General features: G+C 43.2%; 3 protein-coding genes across 8 annotated transcripts in view; 2 read left to right on the forward strand and 1 right to left on the reverse strand.

Moving 5' to 3' along the window:
• The window catches only part of PTPN1 (protein tyrosine phosphatase non-receptor type 1), a 39,813-nt gene extending 35,614 nt beyond the window's left edge, over nt 1-4,199 (forward strand). Inside the window, exon 9 of the mRNA XM_030462865.1 lies at nt 587-4,199. Coding sequence (XP_030318725.1) covers nt 587-794 — 208 coding nt within the window. The 3' untranslated portion in view covers nt 795-4,199. The remainder of the gene's footprint in view (nt 1-586) is intronic.
• Nucleotides 4,200-8,294: 4,095 nt separating this feature from the next.
• LOC103532270 (centrosome-associated protein CEP250-like) lies at nt 8,295-10,157 on the forward strand. The gene has a single exon (XM_030463346.1). The coding sequence runs from the start codon at nt 8,301-8,303 to the stop codon at nt 10,155-10,157; it is 1,857 nt and encodes a 618-aa protein (XP_030319206.1). The 5' UTR covers nt 8,295-8,300.
• A 2,690-nt stretch (nt 10,158-12,847) lies between these two features.
• The window catches only part of RIPOR3 (RIPOR family member 3), a 50,957-nt gene continuing 44,594 nt past the window's right edge, over nt 12,848-19,210 (reverse strand). For all 6 annotated transcript variants that reach the window (XM_030462856.1, XM_030462851.1, XM_030462852.1 and 3 more), the window contains 7 exons: nt 19,058-19,166; nt 17,696-17,857; nt 17,391-17,549; nt 16,061-16,263; nt 15,722-15,805; nt 14,715-14,805; nt 12,848-13,908 (listed from right to left, as the gene is read on the reverse strand). In XM_030462856.1, the coding sequence (XP_030318716.1) occupies nt 13,808-13,908; nt 14,715-14,805; nt 15,722-15,805; nt 16,061-16,263; nt 17,391-17,549; nt 17,696-17,857; nt 19,058-19,166 (909 nt within the window). In that variant the 3' untranslated portion in view covers nt 12,848-13,807. The remainder of the gene's footprint in view (nt 13,909-14,714; nt 14,806-15,721; nt 15,806-16,060; nt 16,264-17,390; nt 17,550-17,695; nt 17,858-19,057; nt 19,167-19,210) is intronic.

Raw genomic sequence — 19,210 nt, forward strand, 5'->3', positions numbered from 1 at the left:
CATAGCACCTCCCTCTTTCTTCGCTTTGGTACAGGCTCTGCTACTGGAATATTTGCCTGGGATGCAGAGATGCCAGCACGTGCTTTCTGCACCTAATGAAGAGTACAGATTTAAAGATGGAGTCTTGTGTCCTTATTAGCTTACTACGTAAATAACAATTTCTTAGTGAAGAAATTATTTCCTGGAGATACTTTATACAGCGCAGTTTAAATTAGCATAATACATGTTCAGCTCTCAAGAGCTTAGACACTCAGCTTCATTTATTATTATGAACTTGGATTTGTGCTAGTTCACTACTTGTCTCAGTCAAGGTAGCAGATTTGTGATAAGCAGTGGGAGTAGGTGGTGTTTAAAACTAAGTTTATTCTCTGAAGGGCAAATAATACTCCCAAGCATGGCCTTTGATGTTCTAAACCTAATTTAGAGACAGAACTGTAATAATTAGTGATTGGCTTTGGTTTGCCATCTTCTGGAGCTCCTGATAGCAAAGAGCTTTGTGTGTGAGGCCATGCTCCTGTCAAGTCTCTGTGGCTTCTCTCCTCAATGGGGAATCCAGTACTAAATATTTATTTTTTTTGTCTTTAAGCACTAGTCAAGACACTGAAATTCGGAGGAGAACTGTTGGTGAAAGTCTGCGTGTCCCTCCCCACAAAGAAGAGTCAATCAAGTCAGAAAACTCAGAAGAGGATGATGAAAACATGATGACAACTTGGAAGCCATTTCTAGTGAATATATGCATGTTCACTTTCCTCACAGCAGGAGCTTATCTCTGTTACAGGGTGTGTTTTCATTGATGGACATGCCAGCAAGATCAACCCTGCAGAAAACGCCAATGATTTGAGCAGTTTGTAAGAGGCTTCTCTGAAAGAAGCTACTTGAGGCATGTGAGCCTTGTCTCAGTGGAGTTAGATCTTAGGTTGACAGGCCAGAACTTTGGTTAGGGCTTAAAGAGAGAATTGATGCACTAGGGTTTGTCTAGCCCTGTGGTCCCAAGAACATAATATTCTAATCTCAGGGCCTTAAAATATTCAGGAGTAAGCAGAGAAAATGCCAAATAGTCTGTTTTCCTTTTTTTTAATTTTTTTTAAAACTAAATAATAGAATTACAACACATTGTTGTTTTTAGCCTTTTTTAAAAAGCCAGGTTTTTTTTTTTTTTATGTTTCAGAAAAACTAGGCACAAGTGAAACTTGCTTGTACTCTCCAAGTGTTCAGCCAAATACATTACTTTTATTGATGAGTTCCCAAACAAAAAAGAAACACACATACCTGAAGAATGTAAACTTTTTGGAAGGGGAGGGTGTTGGGGGGAGAGAAGTGTTTGTGGGTTTTTTGTTTTGGGTTTGTTTTTTTTTTTAATTTGCTTCATCATTAAAGACTGAGTTGTGGGCAGTGCCTGTGGTATTGGTATATTTAATCTTGGCATAACTGTTTCTTAAAGAGCTTATTGTTTTACATGTGTTTTTAGAAACAGGCTTCTGCATTTGCTCAGGGTATCCCAACAGCTCTTTTCTTTTTTTTTTTTTTTTTTTTTTTTTTAAATAAGTGTATCTCCTCATTGACTTTTGTTGCACTCTACTTGCACATATGCCTATTTACATTGCACCATCCTTTGTAAAGCTGTTTTTACTTTTGTATTCTGAGTTAGGAGAGGTTGAGGGAAGGGAGAGAAACAGAGTGAGAAATGTCAACGCATGAAAATACGTCCACCAGCATTTTGCAGCTGTGCAGTTGGCATTCAGAAGGACCAGTTTTTTAACCTCATCATTTGGAATGTAAAATGCAGTTTCACTCTACATGTGCTCCGTAAGAAATAACGTGTCCTGCAAGGGCCGGGGAGGTACTGTATTCAGAGGCATTGCAAGCAGTGAACAGGAAAGCATTTCAATAAATCCAGAGCAATTAATGCTGTGGCAGCTTCCTTAAGAGATGAAAAAGTTCAACAGAAGACATGTTGATCTCTGAACGTATCAGTTGGCTTATGATGCAAGCGTTTGTGTTCTGCTTTTTTTAAAGCAAAGATTTAAAATAATGGCTCGAAGATGCACTCTTCAGTAACTTCTGGAGGTGGTGGGGGTGTGAGAGGGTCAGTCTTGCACCTCTGCAGAGATGGTTGTTGCTATCCTTGGGCAAGCTAGGAGAGAGGGGTGGCTTTGTCCTATGCCACACTGTGTCAATGTTGTTCCGCTCCGTTGGTGGCCTGTGCCGTGGGCCCAGGACGTGAATAAGGTGAAGTGCTTGTAAATAAGGATTTGGGTGCATTGGTAGAACTGTGACTGGAAGTTGGCATTGCACTAAAGTGTCTTAGTCAATGCTGTTCCTCTTGTTATTAACCAAATTATTAATAGTTTAAACAATAGCAAGGGTTTTTTTGCTCACATCATAGGGCAGAGGGTAGGAGTAAACTCATTATTGAAAGTGATAATGACTGAAACTAAACTATGACAGCTGATTTGCAACAGTGTTACTAATAAGTTCTTTTTATTTGTAAAGGCTTTCTAGATTTATAGCACTTACCAACCATTCTCAGTGCAAACATAGTTATGGAGTATCTTATGTAAAAATCTCCACTCCATATTTATTTTTGCAAAGCTGTCTGTACGTATAGCTCTTTTTCTTTCAGTGAGTAAGTTAGTGAATGGGGTGGGGGGTGGGATTTATTTTTATTTTGTTTTTTGTTAAGCTTGCATCAAGGGCTTTTCAAAAGTACAATAATAAATCCTCAGGTAGTACTGGGTATCAATAATTTACCTGTTAGACTGTTGGTCAGACCAGTACTTGAAAGGAGGAATGTTGTAATCAGTCAATATTTAGTAATATTATTGGAAACATGAAAAATGAGTATAGAAAAATGGTAATATATAATGGCTCATCTGTGTATTTAAGAGAACAGTATGTGATTGCTTTGTCCCCCCTATTCTCTCTGTCATCTGGTAGAGTTGTTGTAATGCAACATTTGTATCCCATTTGTATTAAAATGCATGTAAAGTCTTCTGGTGTCCTGATTAAATACCATGTGCTTGAAAGGTGAAAGAATTTATATTTCTGCTTACTGATGTGCCCAGATTATATTTGCATGACCTGATCATTAAGTGGCTGTGGTTCACAGGGTGCTGCTGGAAGTATCTTCGTTCAGCCATAGAGCGATGTGGTGTTGATCAGATAATGTACTCACCTCATACTTGGCATGACTCCTATTGAATTCTTGCGTGCTCCGTGTAACCCGGGTGTGTAGCATGGTTCACTTCGGCTGAATGAATATAGTACAGACATTCCAGAGAGTTCAGTAAGCCCTATGCACACCTCACCTGGGGCCACTTGAGACAAGAAAGAGCTCAGGGATTCCAGGGGTATGACTTGCTGTGCTGCCTGCTCCAAAGCTGCACTGCAGGAGGGGTAAGCTGCTCCTGCAAGATGTGGGTAGCATGCTTTGAGCTGCTGAAAGACAGGCTCCAAAAGGGGAGGCCCATTTAAAAAAAAACAAAGCAACTATGCCTGTTGCCCTCTTCTTTTCCCAAGAGGGAATATTTGAAATGTTGGGCTTGCCAAGAAAGCAAAGCATCCTTCCTTTGAATCCGTAGCAGATCACTTGCAAGTCATTTAAACAAGAGAAAGGTGCTGCAGATGATTAAAAAGGTTTGAACATCCCCTGTTCTGCACTTGTATTTTCCCATTTCTTTCACCTGTTCCAACTACAGAACTTGGGCTATCCCGGGACAGATGGTGAAGAGCCCACAAGCCCAGTGAGGTGTGTATAAGGCTCAGAATACTGAACTGTAAACATTTTTGTTTTGATGTCCTGTATGTGTATGTAGTAGTTTGGGTGTGTATATACAGTAGCGTTTCAAAGTGGGTGCATTGGTTAACCTGTTCTTGGAAAATGGACAAATATCCATGTTAAACTTGTTAGAAAGTTAGTGAGCTGCTCTGCTATATGCCTTAAGCAAATATTTACTCATCAGGTCTTTCTTTTTTACAGATTGCCATAGAATAAACTTTTTCTAAAAAAAGAAAAACAACAAAACAAAAAAAAAAGCCCTAAATGTTTTGGTATAATACATTTTCAGGTATCTTGTCTTTTGTGTAAGCCGCTGCAAAGACCTCACAGGTTATAGTAAAATTGTACAGTTTTTCAATTTCCCATACGCGTTTTCAGTTCTCATTTTAGTTGTAACAATAAAATTCTTTTTTTAAAGAACGTACATGAGTCTTATTACTTCCTGACTTCTTAGGGCTGGCTCCTGGTTTGAACTGCTTGCCCATCTGGGCTAGAGGGGTATATGGTGGGGTTGTTTTGCTGAGGAAAGTGATTGAAATGTTACTGCAAGAGCTTACTTGTGGGTCAGCGCTCTGGTCAAACAAAGCAAGTGAAATGAGTATCCCATGGCGCTCCCTGAAATACCCATCGCTGTAGTGTAGTATTTCCCTTTCAGCCGAACCCCTCGCAGGCCATAAACACTTTCATAAATTAAGCAGGAGGCAGCCCCCGGCTCTTCCCTCTCCTCCCCCACCGCAGCCGCCACTCACCTCGGGGGTGAGGTAGAGCTGCAGCTCCGCCATGAAGAGCAGCGCCAGGACGAGCCCCTTGACCAAAGCCTCACTGCCGGGGAAACAAGAATTGCAGTCAGGTACGGCGGTTCCGGCCAGCCTCCGCTTCAGCCCTCACCCTCAGACCCCCTCAGCTCCCCTCAGATCCACCTCACCTCCCCTCAGCCCTCACTCACCCTCAGATCCCCTCAGCTCCACCTCACCTCCCCTCAGTCCTCACTCACCCTCAGCTCCCCTCAGATCCCCCTCAGCCCTCACTCACCCTCAGCTCCCCTCAGCCCTCTCTCACCCTCAGCACCGCCTCAGCTCTCCCCATCCACGCCTTCGCTCCCCTCAGCCCTCACCCTCATCTCTCCTCCATCCCTCCTTCGCTTCCCCGCAGCTCATCCCGCTCCCCGCCGCCCCGCAGGTGCCCCGGACCTTTCCCGCTCACCCAGCGCCGCTACGAAGCCTCCCAAGCCCGGGCTGCCCTCAGCCACCGCCGCGAGCCCACATCGCCACGCGACGCCGAACGTTCGGGTTCCGTCTCGGCCCTGGCCCCGGGCCCTGCGCCTGCCGCGGGACAGCGCGTGCACCGCAGCCGTTAGCGGTCTCTGAGGAGAACCTCGGAAGCCTCTGCGCGGCCCTCAGCGAGAAGTCAAAGGCAAAAGCCAAAAGCCAGAAGCCAAAAGCCAACCACCGCCACAGAGCGTCCCCCAGCCAGCCCGGCTCTCCCGCCCCGCGGGGCCAGCTCCCGTTCCAGCCCGGCGGAACGCCCCAGCTGCGGGGTCTCTCAAGTGGGAAAGCGCCCGGCTATCAAGCTGATCATGGCGACGGGGACCGGGCAGTCGTGGGCTCTGAGCTCCCTGCAGAGGCAGCTGCAGCACTCGGAGGAGATGCGGGACCGGCAGGGGGTGATGGTGCGGCAGCTGCAGGCCAAGGTGAGGACTGTAGCAGCGGCAGCACAAGTACAGTGCCCGGGCTGTAAAGGCTCAGGCTAAGGCAAGAGGAACCGAGTCTGTTACCAGCTGCGTTCCCCCATCGTTATTCTGTGTCCATGCAGGTACTGAAGTACCGGACTCGGTCTCGAGAGTTAGAGCAGCAGCTGGAAGCAGTAAGGGTGAGTGTGCAGGGTACAGAGTGTACGTAGCATCTGTTAATGCAGCCCAAAAAAGGGGGGGGCAATGACAGAAGTCAGTATTGCCTCCCATTTCCTGCCCAGCCTCTGTAAAAGTCACGCAGCTCGGCAGCCCCTCCTCTCTTTCACCCGCTCCTTGCTTGGCTGCTGTTCCTCTGCGCTCCTTTACCTCCAGCTCTCCACCTGCTCTTCATAATCTGCATCCACCAGGTGCTTGGCGGAGCCCTGGAGCCCTTTCCCGGGTCTGCCCTGCCGCAAGGGGCGTCAGACACCTATCCCTGACAGCATCGAGATCGGGTTGTATGTATATGCATGTATATATGTGCATATTTTGTCCTTACGCTATGTGCTACTGTGATTCTCCAGTTCTAGTAAACCCGTTTCAGTTTTAATTTCCAACTTTTAAGTCACTCAGCCTTATTCCCCTTTTACCTTCCCTTTGGAGGATGGAGGGGGGCATTAGTAGAGAGCAATTCTGTCCTCTGTGTTTTGGTCTGCCCAGACTACTAAACTGTGACATTTTCTTTCTGCTACTTCTGGCTGGCTCCGCACAGAACTCCAGAAGATTGGAATTTTACCTGTACTGTGTCCCACCTTCAGGGTTCCCTCCGGGAAGAGTCGGCTCACAGTGATCTGGAGCAGCTGCGCCAGGAGTCCTCTCTGCAACTGCAAGTTCTGGGCAAGGTGTCAGAAGAGAAGGAGTTGCTGGTGCTTGAGAAGGCTGCCCTCGAGGGGCAACTGGCAGCCACGGAGCGGGACCGACAAGACCTTTCAGAGCAGCTGGCAGAGGCCAGGTAAAGGCAGGGGGGATGCCCAAGGTCAGAAAAATTAATTATTTAATGTCTGCAATTATAAAGGTAATAAATCGTTGCATGAAGATTTAATTGCATCTCAATGAAAAATAAAAAAACAACTCGTATACCATGATTCGAATGTTCTCTTTCTGCTAGCTAGAGCTTGCTAAGCTCTCCTGAGCAGTGAGCTCATGCTTATGCCCTCTTGCACATTTCTGTGTGAAGTCCAAAGCAAGACAACTTGGCTCTGAATTGAGTAGCAATTAATCCATACAGACAGGTACTGAAACCTGAAGTTTCTCTCTGGCTTTGGTTTCTTGTTCTGTGCATTTGAATCTAGGTTTTTCCTTGCCAAGTAGTCCGACAAGGGATTTTCAGAGTTCAGGGCTATTCCATGCAGATATTGTGAGCAGGACATCAACATATGTGAAGCTAGAGGTTCATGCTGAAAATCTTGAGGTCCTTCCACTTCTAAGCTAATTCTTATTACCTTTGGTGCAGGTGCTAGAGGTGGTTACACCAGCAGCAGGGTAGGGATCCTGAACCACTTCTTCTTGGAGTAACTCGCTGTGGGTGTCAGCAACAAGAAACTCATTTCTCTCTGTGTTCCCAACTTGCAGGTCAGTGAAGGAGAGTTTGGAATCCAAACTGTTGGAGGCTCGGCACCACTCATCTCAGCTGGAGACCACCAGGAATCATCTTGAAATCCAACTTGACACAGTCACGCAGGCCAAGGAAGCGGTTCACAGTGAGAGGCTCATGTTCCTTGTTTCTGATGATCCCCCTCCCTAGGAAGGATGAAATAAATATAGCTTGCTCTCTGCAGTGTTTCTGAGGAGTGAAGGAGCTGAGGACAGATCCTTCCTGTGCTGAAATTTGAATGGCTTAAGGTCAGTAAAGTTGGAACCATTGGTTGGGTAGATTCTCAATCTTGCCACTTGTGGTGTTTGCAGGGGACTTGAAGCACCTCCAACGTGAGCTGGAAGCAGACAGATCCTTGATGAAGCAGGAACGGGAATACATGGCACAGCAGCTCTTGAGTGCAGAACAGCAGCATGAAGATACCCTCAGGCTTCAGGAAGCTGGTCATGAAGCAGAAATAAACAAGCTCCTGAAAGAGCTGGTATGAAACAATACGCTTCTGAATTCTTCAAGCAACCTTTATGGGCTGGCTTTAGAAGAATAATAACCCAAGCATGTGAAATGGCTGCAATCATCTGTCATAGGCCACACGCTGCTAGGACAGGTAGCAGAGCCAATGGCTCATACTCAAAGGTACCTGAAGACCCCACAGGACTATGCTGGGACAGTTAATGCAGAACATGAATCAGTGATCCAGTATGGGCGTAAGTTATGTTCAGCAGAAGGTTGGACTGCAAATCCTGGCTGCAGTTTTGGCAGCTCCTCCCCAGAACAGTACTCCACAGCTAGAAGAGGTTCTGAGAAGGGCAAAAAAGGAAGATGGAGCTGGATGAGTAAGCTGGGAAAGATGCAACCTAAAGGGTGGGGCAGGAAAGGTCTACAACATCCCAAGAGACAGGGAGAGAGGGGGCAGCCCTTGATAGCCACTGAAACAGGAGTTAAAGTCCAGTACAAAAAGCAGACCTGTACAGATGGAATTACCAGATCTTTTCCTCCCTGTTTTGTAGTGTGAACTGCAAGCAGTGAAAAAAGAGCTGGTACAGGAGACAGAGCTTCTGCAGGAATCAGTCTTGGCCTCTGAAACCCAAGCAGATGCTGCAACAGAGATGACTCACTGCCTTGAACAAGAACTTCAGGCTACGTTGTCTATCTTAAAAATGAAAAATGAGGAAGTGGAAACTCAGTGGGAGAAAATTCAGATGCTCCAGAAAGAGGCAACGCAGGGAAAAGTTTTGCAGGAGAGTCTCACTCATATGACTGCCATCCTGTCAGAGAGGGAGAGAGAAGTGAAGTTGTACCAGGAGCAGATGAAAATGCTTGAAAGGCAGGCAGAAATGCACCAAACTGCTCTCGATCAGGTTATCAAGGACATACAAAAGAAAAAACAGAAGATGGACTCACTGCAAGAAGAGATACAGGAGCTGGAGAAGGAGCAAGAAAAACAAAGGATTGCTGTAAGCAAAATGAGCAAAGACTTGGAGGAGAAAGACCAAGAGATCAGATCCCAGCAAGAACAGATACAAGAGCTGGAGAAGCAGCGAGAAATACAGGGGACAGCTGTCAGCAATTTGGGCAAGGAGCTCGAGGAGCGAGACCAGAAGATCAAGTCCCAGCAAGAAGAGATACAGGAGCTGGAGAAACAGCAAGAAATGCTGAGGACAGCAGTCAGCAACTTGAGGAAGGAACTTGAGGAGCGAGACCAGAAGATCACATTCCAGGCAGAGAAAATAATGGCTCTAGAACAACAGGGCGCATCACAAGTGAGAAATCTGCAGGTGGATCTTGATTGTATGAAAGGAAAGTTGAAGGAGAAAGACTTGGAGCTTATATCTCTGACTCAGCAGATCCAAGAACTGGAAACGGAGAGAGAAGAGGTGAAATCTCTGCACGTGAGCCTTGAACACCTGAGGGCAGATCTTAAGGACAGAGAGAGTGAGTGTGATTCTCAAAGGGATCAGTTAAGACTCTTGCAGCAGTACAAGGAACAGCAAGAGAGGAAACTGCAAGAGCTTCATGAAAAAGCAGTAAATACAACACTTTCTTTATCTGAAAAACATGAAGAGCTGCAGTCACAACAAAAGCAAATCCAGGAAGCTGAAGAAGTCATGGAAATGCAGCTCAGGGCTGTCCGTGACCAACTGGAGCAGACCTTAGAGACATTAAAAGACAAAGACAGACTTGTGGACATCCTAAAGAAACAAATAAGGAACTGCGAGGAAAAAACAGAAGAACAAATGAATGCCTTATGCGGAGACTTAGAATGCACTACAGCACTACTGGAAGAGAAGGATTTAATGATTGCATTTCAGAAGGAACTCATTGAGGATTTGCAAGAACAAGAGCAAGACTCTAAGCAGCAGAAGGAAGACCTGCAGTATCTTCAAGTGGCACTAGAGGAAAAAGAGCAAGAAATTTTATCCCTTAGAAAGCAGTGTGAGGCCTGGAAGGAAAAGGAGGAGAAGCATGAAGCTGTGCAAAGAAATCTTCAAGCAACAGATCTGACTCTGAAAGAAAGAGAAGAAAAGATACATGTTCTGGAGGAGGCCGTCTCTAAGCTTCAGCAGCAAAAAGAGGAGGCAGCAATGCAGACTAAATCTGTGCTGCAAAAATTAGAATATGCTGAATCTTCTTTAGAAGCTAGAGATCAAGAGATAGTGTCTTTGCAAGAGCACATCCAGGACCTTCAAGAGCAGAAGGCGTTAGAGGGCAAGCAGGCCAAGAATCTGCAGCAGGATCTAGACAAAATGAATGAAACGTTGAAGGAAAACCGTGTGGCATTCCTCAGGCAGACAGAACAAATGAATGCTTCCCAGCTTCGTGAGGAAAGAATGAAAGTAGCACTAGCCAAGGCTGAAAGTGAGCAAAAAGAGTCAGAAGAGGAAATCAAAGGTCTTCGGGAAGATCTCCAGCACAACCAGCAGACTCTGACAAAGAAGGATGAAGAGATCAAGTACCAGAGAGACAGAGTCGAGTATTTAGAGACAACTCTGAGTGGAAGAGAACAAGAGCTTAAGAGGCAGAGTGAACTCCTGAAAAAATTAACATCAGCTTTGTGATGGAAAGATGACAGGGAGACCCTACGGAAACAAATCCAGAGACTCCAAAACTGGGAGGAAGAAGAAGCAGAGAAGAGAAAAGCTCTCCAGGAGAGAGACTGTTCCTTGCAAAGGCAGAAGGAGCTAACCCAACAGCTGGAAGAGGAACGCAAAGCAAGGGGGGAAGAACTGGAGCGTTTGACTGCTATGTTGAAGCAGACTGAAAGCAGAGAAGTGAAATGGAAGGAGAAGGCAGAAGCTCTGACTGTTGCTCTCACCAACAGTGAAATGGCCAATGGGGCATTGAGGGAAGAAAGAGCTGTGCTGCAGAGTATGGTTTCAGAGAGGAACACAGACCAGCTCCATCACCAGGTAGGCACTGTGTTGATTGTCAGCTAAGATGTCTATAAAGGATTCCAATGATGTTTCCCACCAATATATAGGAATAGGTTTTCCCATAAGGACATGGCCTGTGTGGCCAAAGAAACTATGGTTGCAGCCAGCAGGCTTGCTTCACCTGCTAGAATGTGTTCTGTCAAGCCCAGAACTACTGAAAGAATTAGGGAGCTTAATGTTAAAACTAAATCATGTCCAAAAGCTGGGGGTGAGTAATTGGTTCTCTTCTGTTCAGCAAGCTTAGCAAACATGTTATGGTTAGGATTTGGCACAGAAAGGAAACAGCACAGCTGACGAAACTAATGTACTAAACTTAACAGAATTTGATAATGAGAGTGGAACAGCAGCTAAACTGATGGTGCTCAGAGGATGCTTTCAGAGGTGTAGAATTCTGAGGCACACCTTTGCCAGTGGAAATAATGGAATTCAGTCCATTGTTGATCAGGTTAAAAACTTCAATTGCACATTGAAGATGTACTTGTGCCACAGCCCAAAAAGCATGAAGGCAAATTTGTGTGGATGTCTCCAAGGTTATCTGGAGAAGAGCATCTAGGAAGAGATGTCTTGTGGGCCAGGAGGGGAGGATGGACCTTAGCACTGTCCATTCCTGAGTCCAGTCACACTCCCAAACTTACTGATTCTGGCCTTTCTAACCTTTGTGGGGCACCAGCTCACATAATCTCCTCTCTGAATACTCAGCAGGCCGTTGCAGAAGGGGAGCAGCTATTATGGCTCTCAGAGAAGAGACTGTTGTTGCAGCAGCTGGATTGTCTGTATCAAGCAGTTGCAAGGCTGGAACTTCAGAAGTATGAGCTGAAGCAATACAATTCTGAGCTCAGGAGGACTCTTGAGAAGGTAAACCTGGCTCTTGCTGCCTCTGCAAAGGCTCACACTCCTCTGGAACACAACACATTTCCACAGACAGCACTTTGGAGTCCTCCCCTCTCTTGCTTTGGCCCTCTGTGTGTACATGTGTGTATTTTTTCTCTCTTCTGTTACCCCACTGCCTTCACAAATGCACATTCACCCTGCTTATGCCCTTCTTGCCTCAATGTCTCCATACACACACATTTCACGCTCCTGTGTTGGAAACTGTTTCTTCTTGCTCTTTCTCTTCCATGCTCTACCTCAAGAGCTTTTTGCCCCTAGTGTTCTCTGGTGCATTTAACAAGCCTTGAGAAGAAAGCTCCTTGCTCTCTTGTCCAAAGGTCTTTTTGCTCCTTATTTGGTGGCAGGTTTCTGTGACTGTTTCTTCTATCCAATGTGCAGGTGGAACGTGATCGAAGGAGACTGCGGAGACACTGCAGAGGTCTGTCCAGGCCAGAGAGATGAACATCTTCTGTCTTTGCCCAGCACAAAACACCTCCTTCTAGACAGGTTAGAACAGACTCTGACTTGATGGGTGGAGGGTCTGGCCATACACAGCAACAACAGGAAATTCCAGGAGCAGCAGCACCAGTATAAACCGAATAGAAGTACATTATAGACCACAGCCATGGCCAAACTGGAGATCAAACAGAAATCCTTGTGTTTTCCTCCAGAGCTGCTGTGGCTGCACTGCTCAGCAAACCTATCAGGAGGTGAGAGCATCTGGGCCAAAAAGGCCAGCCTGCAAAACCCTGTATTGCCAGGAAAAAATAGTTTGAGAATTTTCAGGGCCTCAGCAGTCCTTTAAAAGAGGGTTGCATCTGCAGCCATCCAATTTCCTTATTCTTTGGTTTAATGTATTCACCTTCCTGTCTGCATTTTTAAAGAAACCTACAAATGAAGGAGAAGTGCTTGAAAAGAGAATTTTCAGTAGCTGCATAAAGTTTCCTCTCAGAAACTGTCAGAACTTAAGTGTCAGGCTGCCTTATGAAAAACTTGACTGGGCAGCCCTGTCTCTTACAAGGCACCAGCTGTTTCCCTTTCCCCCTTCTGAAGAGAGGCCTGGGGAAGCAGTGAACTTACCAAAGTAGAACAACTTTTTTCCCCTCACTTTTAAATAAAACTGTAAATTAAAATTAGAGTTACAGCACAGATAAACAGCCATTTGAGTTTTACTTTGCTGTGGAATAACATGACCTAAACCCCATGGTCCTGTTGCTCAGAGCTCATCAGTAAACACCTCAACTGCATAAGCAAGCTGTGGAGGAGGAGTTCTGTCTGTTATCAAAGTGCAAGCATGAACTTCTCACAAAGCACAGAAGTAGGTGCATGACATACTGCCTATCAAGCTGTGTGTCATTTAAGTATCTTAATTGCCTTTGGGGTTTTATTGCCTTATACCTATTTACAATGCTACAAACATATCTCTATGAAGCACTTGCAGGGACTTGACTCAAATGTTTTATTAGAATTTTACAAAACAGTATGAAATCCAACAAATAAATACTGAATAGAAAAGTAGCATATATATTAAAAAAAAATTATATACACACAAGCCAAACCCTTTCAAGTATTATACCTGAAGCCAGGCTTCTCTTTATGGCTACCTTCCACTAAGTTTAAAAAGTGTTGAATAAGGAGCCTAATAATGGGTGTATGATTATAATAAGTCTTGATCTATGACTATAGAATAAATTTAAAAAACAAACAACCACAAAACATCTTATACAGAGATGTCCATATGTCAGTCAGACCTGTACATAGCAAATACAATACATACCTTCCTGTTGTAAACTGCTGAGGATATACACTCTGGATATATCCCTGACAGTCCTCAAACCTGTCCTAAGTTGCAATGATTATGAAGAAATTGGCTTTTGAAGTAACAAACTCTCCTTCTGCAACTACATTGTACAAGAAAAGAAAATCACCAAGCAATGCCACTAGATTTTTCTAATGTATAAGGCAGTTGATGTAAATGATATGTTGTTTGTTAGTTTCTAGATGGACTGCTGGAGAGTAGTAATTTCTCTGCTCTTTGAGAAATTCCAGGTTAATAGAATGCTTTATGGAAAATAGATCATATTTGACTTAGAGTTTCATCAGGGCCAGATTATTCCAGTGAGATGGCAATTTTAACTCAAATTATAACCTGGTCCCACATTCTAAAAGATCCTAGTTTTTATTCATTGCTATTTCATCGTGTGCTGAGAAGCAGGGAAAAATGTATTCCAGGCTGCTTAGTGTAGATGGCAAACTCTCCCCCCTTTGGAAATAAACCTGTCAGTATGCAGCATGTATATAGCAGGGCATGAGTAAACCAGACACTAATAAGCAACAAAACAAAATCCTCAGTTAACCATGTGTGGCTCTGAGGACAATATGATTCAGATCCTCATATTCCACTACTAAAACACTGTGATTTCAATTTCAGCCTCTTGTTGTGCAGTTTCTCTTAATTCACAGCAAATTCTGTCCATTTTCTCAAAGGCTTGTCGTCCCTTTTCACCTGTGGAGAAAGAAAACATATTCCATGCTGAGGAAGAGAAGGCAGTGAGAAACACCTGAAGGAAAAGTCATACTTTAGGAAATCCTTCTGTTGGGACCTTGCTCAGAACTAACAAGAACTCTCAGTAGTGGCAAACACATCTCCAAGGTACTAGTGTCCAAAAATCTGCTAGAAGCCACCATGGAAAATCAGGCTTTCTGTAAACATTTCCACGTGACTAATGATTTGGAACATCACAGCTGGAAAACATGTTTTACAATACATGTAAGTCCAAGTGTTTCTGTGCAACAAGACTAGAGATCCCCAGAACTAAGCATGAATCAAAGTGGCTTCAGGAAAAAATGAACAGGAAAATTACTGTGTCCAAGAGTCTGTTGTTGTCATATATGAAAGATCTCTAACTCAGTTTAGGTAATCTCAGAGCTAGAAGATGCTTCATTGTGATCTGTCTGGTTCAAATTTCCTTTTTACAAAACCTGAGGAGAAAATTGCTGATGCCAGTACTACTGTTCAGAAGGACTCCAGCAGCACTGTCAGTATTTACCTGCCACCTTTTAAAAACCTTAATGGTTTTTAAAGAACTTTACCCTACAAAATTCTCCTTGGTCTGATTCTACAAACTTTAGTGGGAGCCTTTGGTTATTATATGTGATACAAAGTTTATCTTAATGGTATGAAATAGCTGTTCATCAAACATTTCCATTGTCCTAGATGTGTTCAGGCTAAACTTTAGGCCTGTTCTGGTTCTGCACTATTACACATTACTTTTTCAGAATCTGCAATTTAAAGTTGTAGGAGCGGCTTACCAAAGGACAGTGTCGTTTCCCTGGCTGCATTCCTAACTTCTTCTGTTTCAGATTGGCACAGGTGGGCAACCTCCTCAATACTCTCAACACCCTGTTTGAGAAAAGAAAAATTTGCAACAAAAATTTGCAAGATTTCAGCAAACATTCTGATGGAGATTTTTTGTAAGGTAAACACACACATACTAAAAGCTGTACTGTGACCTTTATTTTCTCCCCCAACATATCAGCTTGCAGTTAAATTTTCTCAGCATGATCTCACCTCTGCTACTTTCCCTTCTGCTTTGGGGCATGGAAAAGTATAAAAGTTCAAGGCTACAATTCACTGCTCCAGTACCATTAAATTATCATAAAGCATTTGGGACTTTCACTGAAGGTGTTAATGCACATTGTGCAAGGGCAAGAGTTGCTTTGAAAATCTGACTGTGAGAGCAAGACTGATTTGTTGGGCCAATCTTGGGTCTAGGTGTTTGTAGAAACCTTACTCACAGTAATCCATTGTGTGCAAACTGATTTATTACAGACTTGTGGCTGTTGGAAATGTACTCTGACAGTTTCTTAAAACAGCAATGCAAAATTCCTCTGACTGTAATCAGCTCTTGTTAAAAAGATGACATTATTTAACTATAACCATAGAAGTTTAAAGATTACTCCATATATAGCTGAATTGCTTATTTTTCAGCATGCTAGATGTCCCCCAGTCAGATAGTGTCTGTTGTCCTTCTCCACTGACAATACTGCAGAAGTTAGCAGCCTTTTCTTTGATTGTACTGTGATTGTCAGATCAAATTGAGACCCTCCAGTGCGCCTGCAGCTCCCTCTGCCTGCTGCCTTTGGAAAAACAGCATTAATAGTTTGGCGGCCAAAGTCATGAATTCCAAACAAAAGGAAGTTGAAAATGTAATGCTACCAGCTGAAAACCAAAACAAACCAAAAAAACCTAGATACACTTTTGCATCTAGAAATTTTTGCCAGACATACACAGTAAAACAGAGCTGTGAAATACTTACTCTGAGATTTTTAAGGGCCAAACATGCAGCTTGCTGAAGTCTTGCATCATGGTAAGCTAAAACATCAGTGTAAAAAAAGAGAGCCTACATAAAAAAAAAAAAAAGAGAGGCTTTATAAACTTCGGCATAATCAAGCACTCAAATTCAGACTGACGTAAGCACTGTTTTACATATCTGAAATTGAATAAAGATGCAGGAGACATTTGAGTACTGCTATAGTTCAGGTTCTGCTTAACAGATATCGAAGTGCTGAGCAGACAGTAGTGTGATTCGAGGATACAACAAGTTCCATGCATTGCAGCATCTGTTCAGAAAAGCTGGTAGAGCTGCAGTCTTTACCTTTTCCCTAAAGTTTTTGTTTGCTGCTGCACGGGAGAGGCAGGATGTGGCTGCTTTGCTGACACGGTGGTTGTCATCCAGCTGTAAAACCCCGAGTAGTCGTAAAGTCTGCGGCAGAGGTTGGAGCTTGTTCAGTTGCTTTCCTTTCAATTTTTTAAGAGTCTTCAGCCGTCCAGGGCACTGTAGCTCCTCAATTAGCATCACTGCAAGTGAAAGGACTCAACTAACTGACAAGTTGAGGTATTATCAAGAGAAGACAAACTCCTCTCTAATTCAGACTCCCTGTGTCCGTCCCTTAGCCATTCCCAGGGCTAAGAAAAGGAGCCAGGCATGGCAGGAAGCAAATCAGAACTCCTGGCCCTTTGACCATCCTGTTGTCTTTCCCTGTCATTGTTTCATTTCCTCCTATGTGAAGACTGATAAATGAAGTAGAGGTAATGATTGCACAATATCAGTTCACAGGATTCAGCAAAGCCCTGAAAAAGTCCTTTTTAGGTTCTGGGTGCACTGAGTGCATATAGTGCAAAAGAACACCTACACCTTTGGGAGTTAGGAAAAGCAGGATAATCCTATAATAAGGAAAACACAGTAAAGCAAAATACTTTAAAATATCTCTGAAAAATCTAGCTGTACTGGTCAAAGAGAAAACCCTCTATCTTTTAAAAATAAGAAATCAAGCATTGGATTAAAAGTTTCAATTTGAAGAATATTTCAGGTCTTTTTCACTATCTAGCAATGCTCAAGTTCTTAGTCCCCCAGCAGATGCATCATCCACTTCAAACTAAGACTAAAGATGCAACCAATACCAGAAGTATTTTAAAAATAATTATTTTCTGATACAGACTAAGTTTTAAAGTACTTTCATATATTGGACGAGGCTTCAGAAAGACACTGGCTACAATCAGGCTAGAAAATGCACATTAGTAACCTCTGAAATTTCATTGCTATTATCTGTGTCTGATTAGAGCTGCTGTAGTCACAAAGCTGCAGACATTTACTCAGTCCTTGAATCCAGCTGCAGATTGCTGCCAACTTTGTTTCTAGTTTAACTTCAGAGTATCACAGAATTCGCTTTTTAGGACACTTAAGATAAACCCCTTGTTTACGCTTCTGTTTTGTTTCTACTTGGTTAGATGTGGGAGTCAAGCATGTCTTTCCTGTTGTAATTAAAATTGCATGGTCATAAAGGGAATTAAAATAAGAACAAATTGTTAAGGCAATGGTTGGGCTCTTTTCTGCTCTGAAAGTGTATTTTGAATAGTAATCTGGAGAGCAACAGCCAACTGCTGGGCTTGTGAATTAAAGCAAAGGAGCCAAGCACTGCCTTTACCTTCTTTAGCAAGTTTTCCCACATGTTTCTCCAGGCTGGTAATGTGGTGTTTCTCCAGATAGCTATAAAATTGGAATAAAGTCACTGGTTCTGATTGGAGGTACAGAGAGGGGAGCAACCCATCACAGGTGGTGATCTGCTCTTGCAACCTCTGCAATACTGAAAGTAACAGAAGAGAAAATGAAAGGCTAGTTAGATGGAAACTCTTTAAAACAAGAGGTTTAGTTTTTTGGGGTTTTTTTAATGTTTAGCCATGCAATGAAATGAAACCAGAGTGGTCTTGCATTCAAGAAATGGACTGGTACCTGCTTCTAATTGACCAGGGTATTTTTCCTTCACTTTCATTGTCAGAGTATATTTTAGTGCATGATGGAATCTTTCTGCTGAAGCAAACAAGATTGTGCCAGGCTCTGCAAGATCACTCCAGATTTTCAGATACTGCTTCTTCTTTTTAGTCTTCTGAATAACTGGAAAAATAAAAATCACCTTTTAGAAAAAAATAACATTTTTGAAAGTTGGTGAGCTCTAGCACATTGTGGATTTCACATGAGAAATTAAGCACCAGACTGTATATCTAGAGACATGTCAGCACACCTTGTATTTGCATTACAGAGACAGCTTTGTTTAAAGCTGGAGATTTGCTGCCAGTATTTTAACATCTGCAAGGATTGATTTCACCAAGGTTGGGCTGAGCTCCTAAACTGTCACTGGGACCTGAATGAGATGCTGAGCAGCTCTCCTGCCTTTCATTATTCATTTTACTGCAGCATATGAGCCAAGTTTCAGAAGAACTTTCTGACTTTGTTTCCACTTCTACCAACTAGTGATGTGCTGCTTCCGAGCATTTTAGAGATCCTGGAATATGGACCATCACAAGTAGAGAACTCTGAACCTCAGCACATAGACTGAGCAGTCTTTCTTTCATCAGACACTTCAGACAAGCATCGAAACAATTTCCTGTGGTTTCTCAGTATCATTTAAACCCTGTAATTTCTCACTCTTACCTATAGAGGTATTGAACTTGTGTTCTGCATTTGAGACTCCTGAATTTTCTTCATCATGTTGTGCCAAGGCTCTTAAGAGCCTTGCTTCAGGGAACAGTTTATTCTCACATTCCTCAGGATAAAATCTGCCAGCACATGCCCCCATCTAAAATTTACACTTTTGCCACTTATATTGACCAAGATGAGAACAAAAGCCTTTGAAGTCTCCCATTGTGCCTTTATCACTTTGTCATATCCGGAAGTCTATGGGAGAAATTCAGTTGGGGGAAGCCCTCTATTGGGAAAAATTGCACACCAAACTTTTTTGCAAATTCATATAGAAGTTGGGTTGTTTGGTTACCTAGTAAAAACACAGATGTATAAAACAGGCATTTAAGGCTATTTTGCTGTTCTTTGACTTCACGCTCCATCATCTATAACATCCTTGTTTCTAAGACATACCAGTTCAGCTACTGCTTCTTTGAGCCATACTTCAAATATTTTCTTCTTTGCAGGGATAAAACGAACAAATTATGAGCCCTGTTTTTTCTAAGATTCTACAAATCAGAGCTGTTTTAATTATGTGAATGTTTTTAAGGAATTCAGAAGGAATTCTAAGTGTCTGGGGAAGTTACCTGTGCCTCTCCTATCTCTGGCATGCTTTGGAAAAACAAATTTACTCACTTTCTTCAACAGACATATCCAAGACATCCCCTAGGACTCGTGTCTGCTCTGATACTTCTTCCAAAATGTTCTTCTGAACAACTCGGGCAACATTTGGTGTCTTCAGTTTCTGAAATGCAACAGGCTTATCTCAGTAGCTGAAACAAAGGCAGT

This window comes from Calypte anna, chromosome 20 (genome assembly GCF_003957555.1).
Source record: "Calypte anna isolate BGI_N300 chromosome 20, bCalAnn1_v1.p, whole genome shotgun sequence".
NCBI lineage: Eukaryota > Metazoa > Chordata > Aves > Apodiformes > Trochilidae > Calypte > Calypte anna.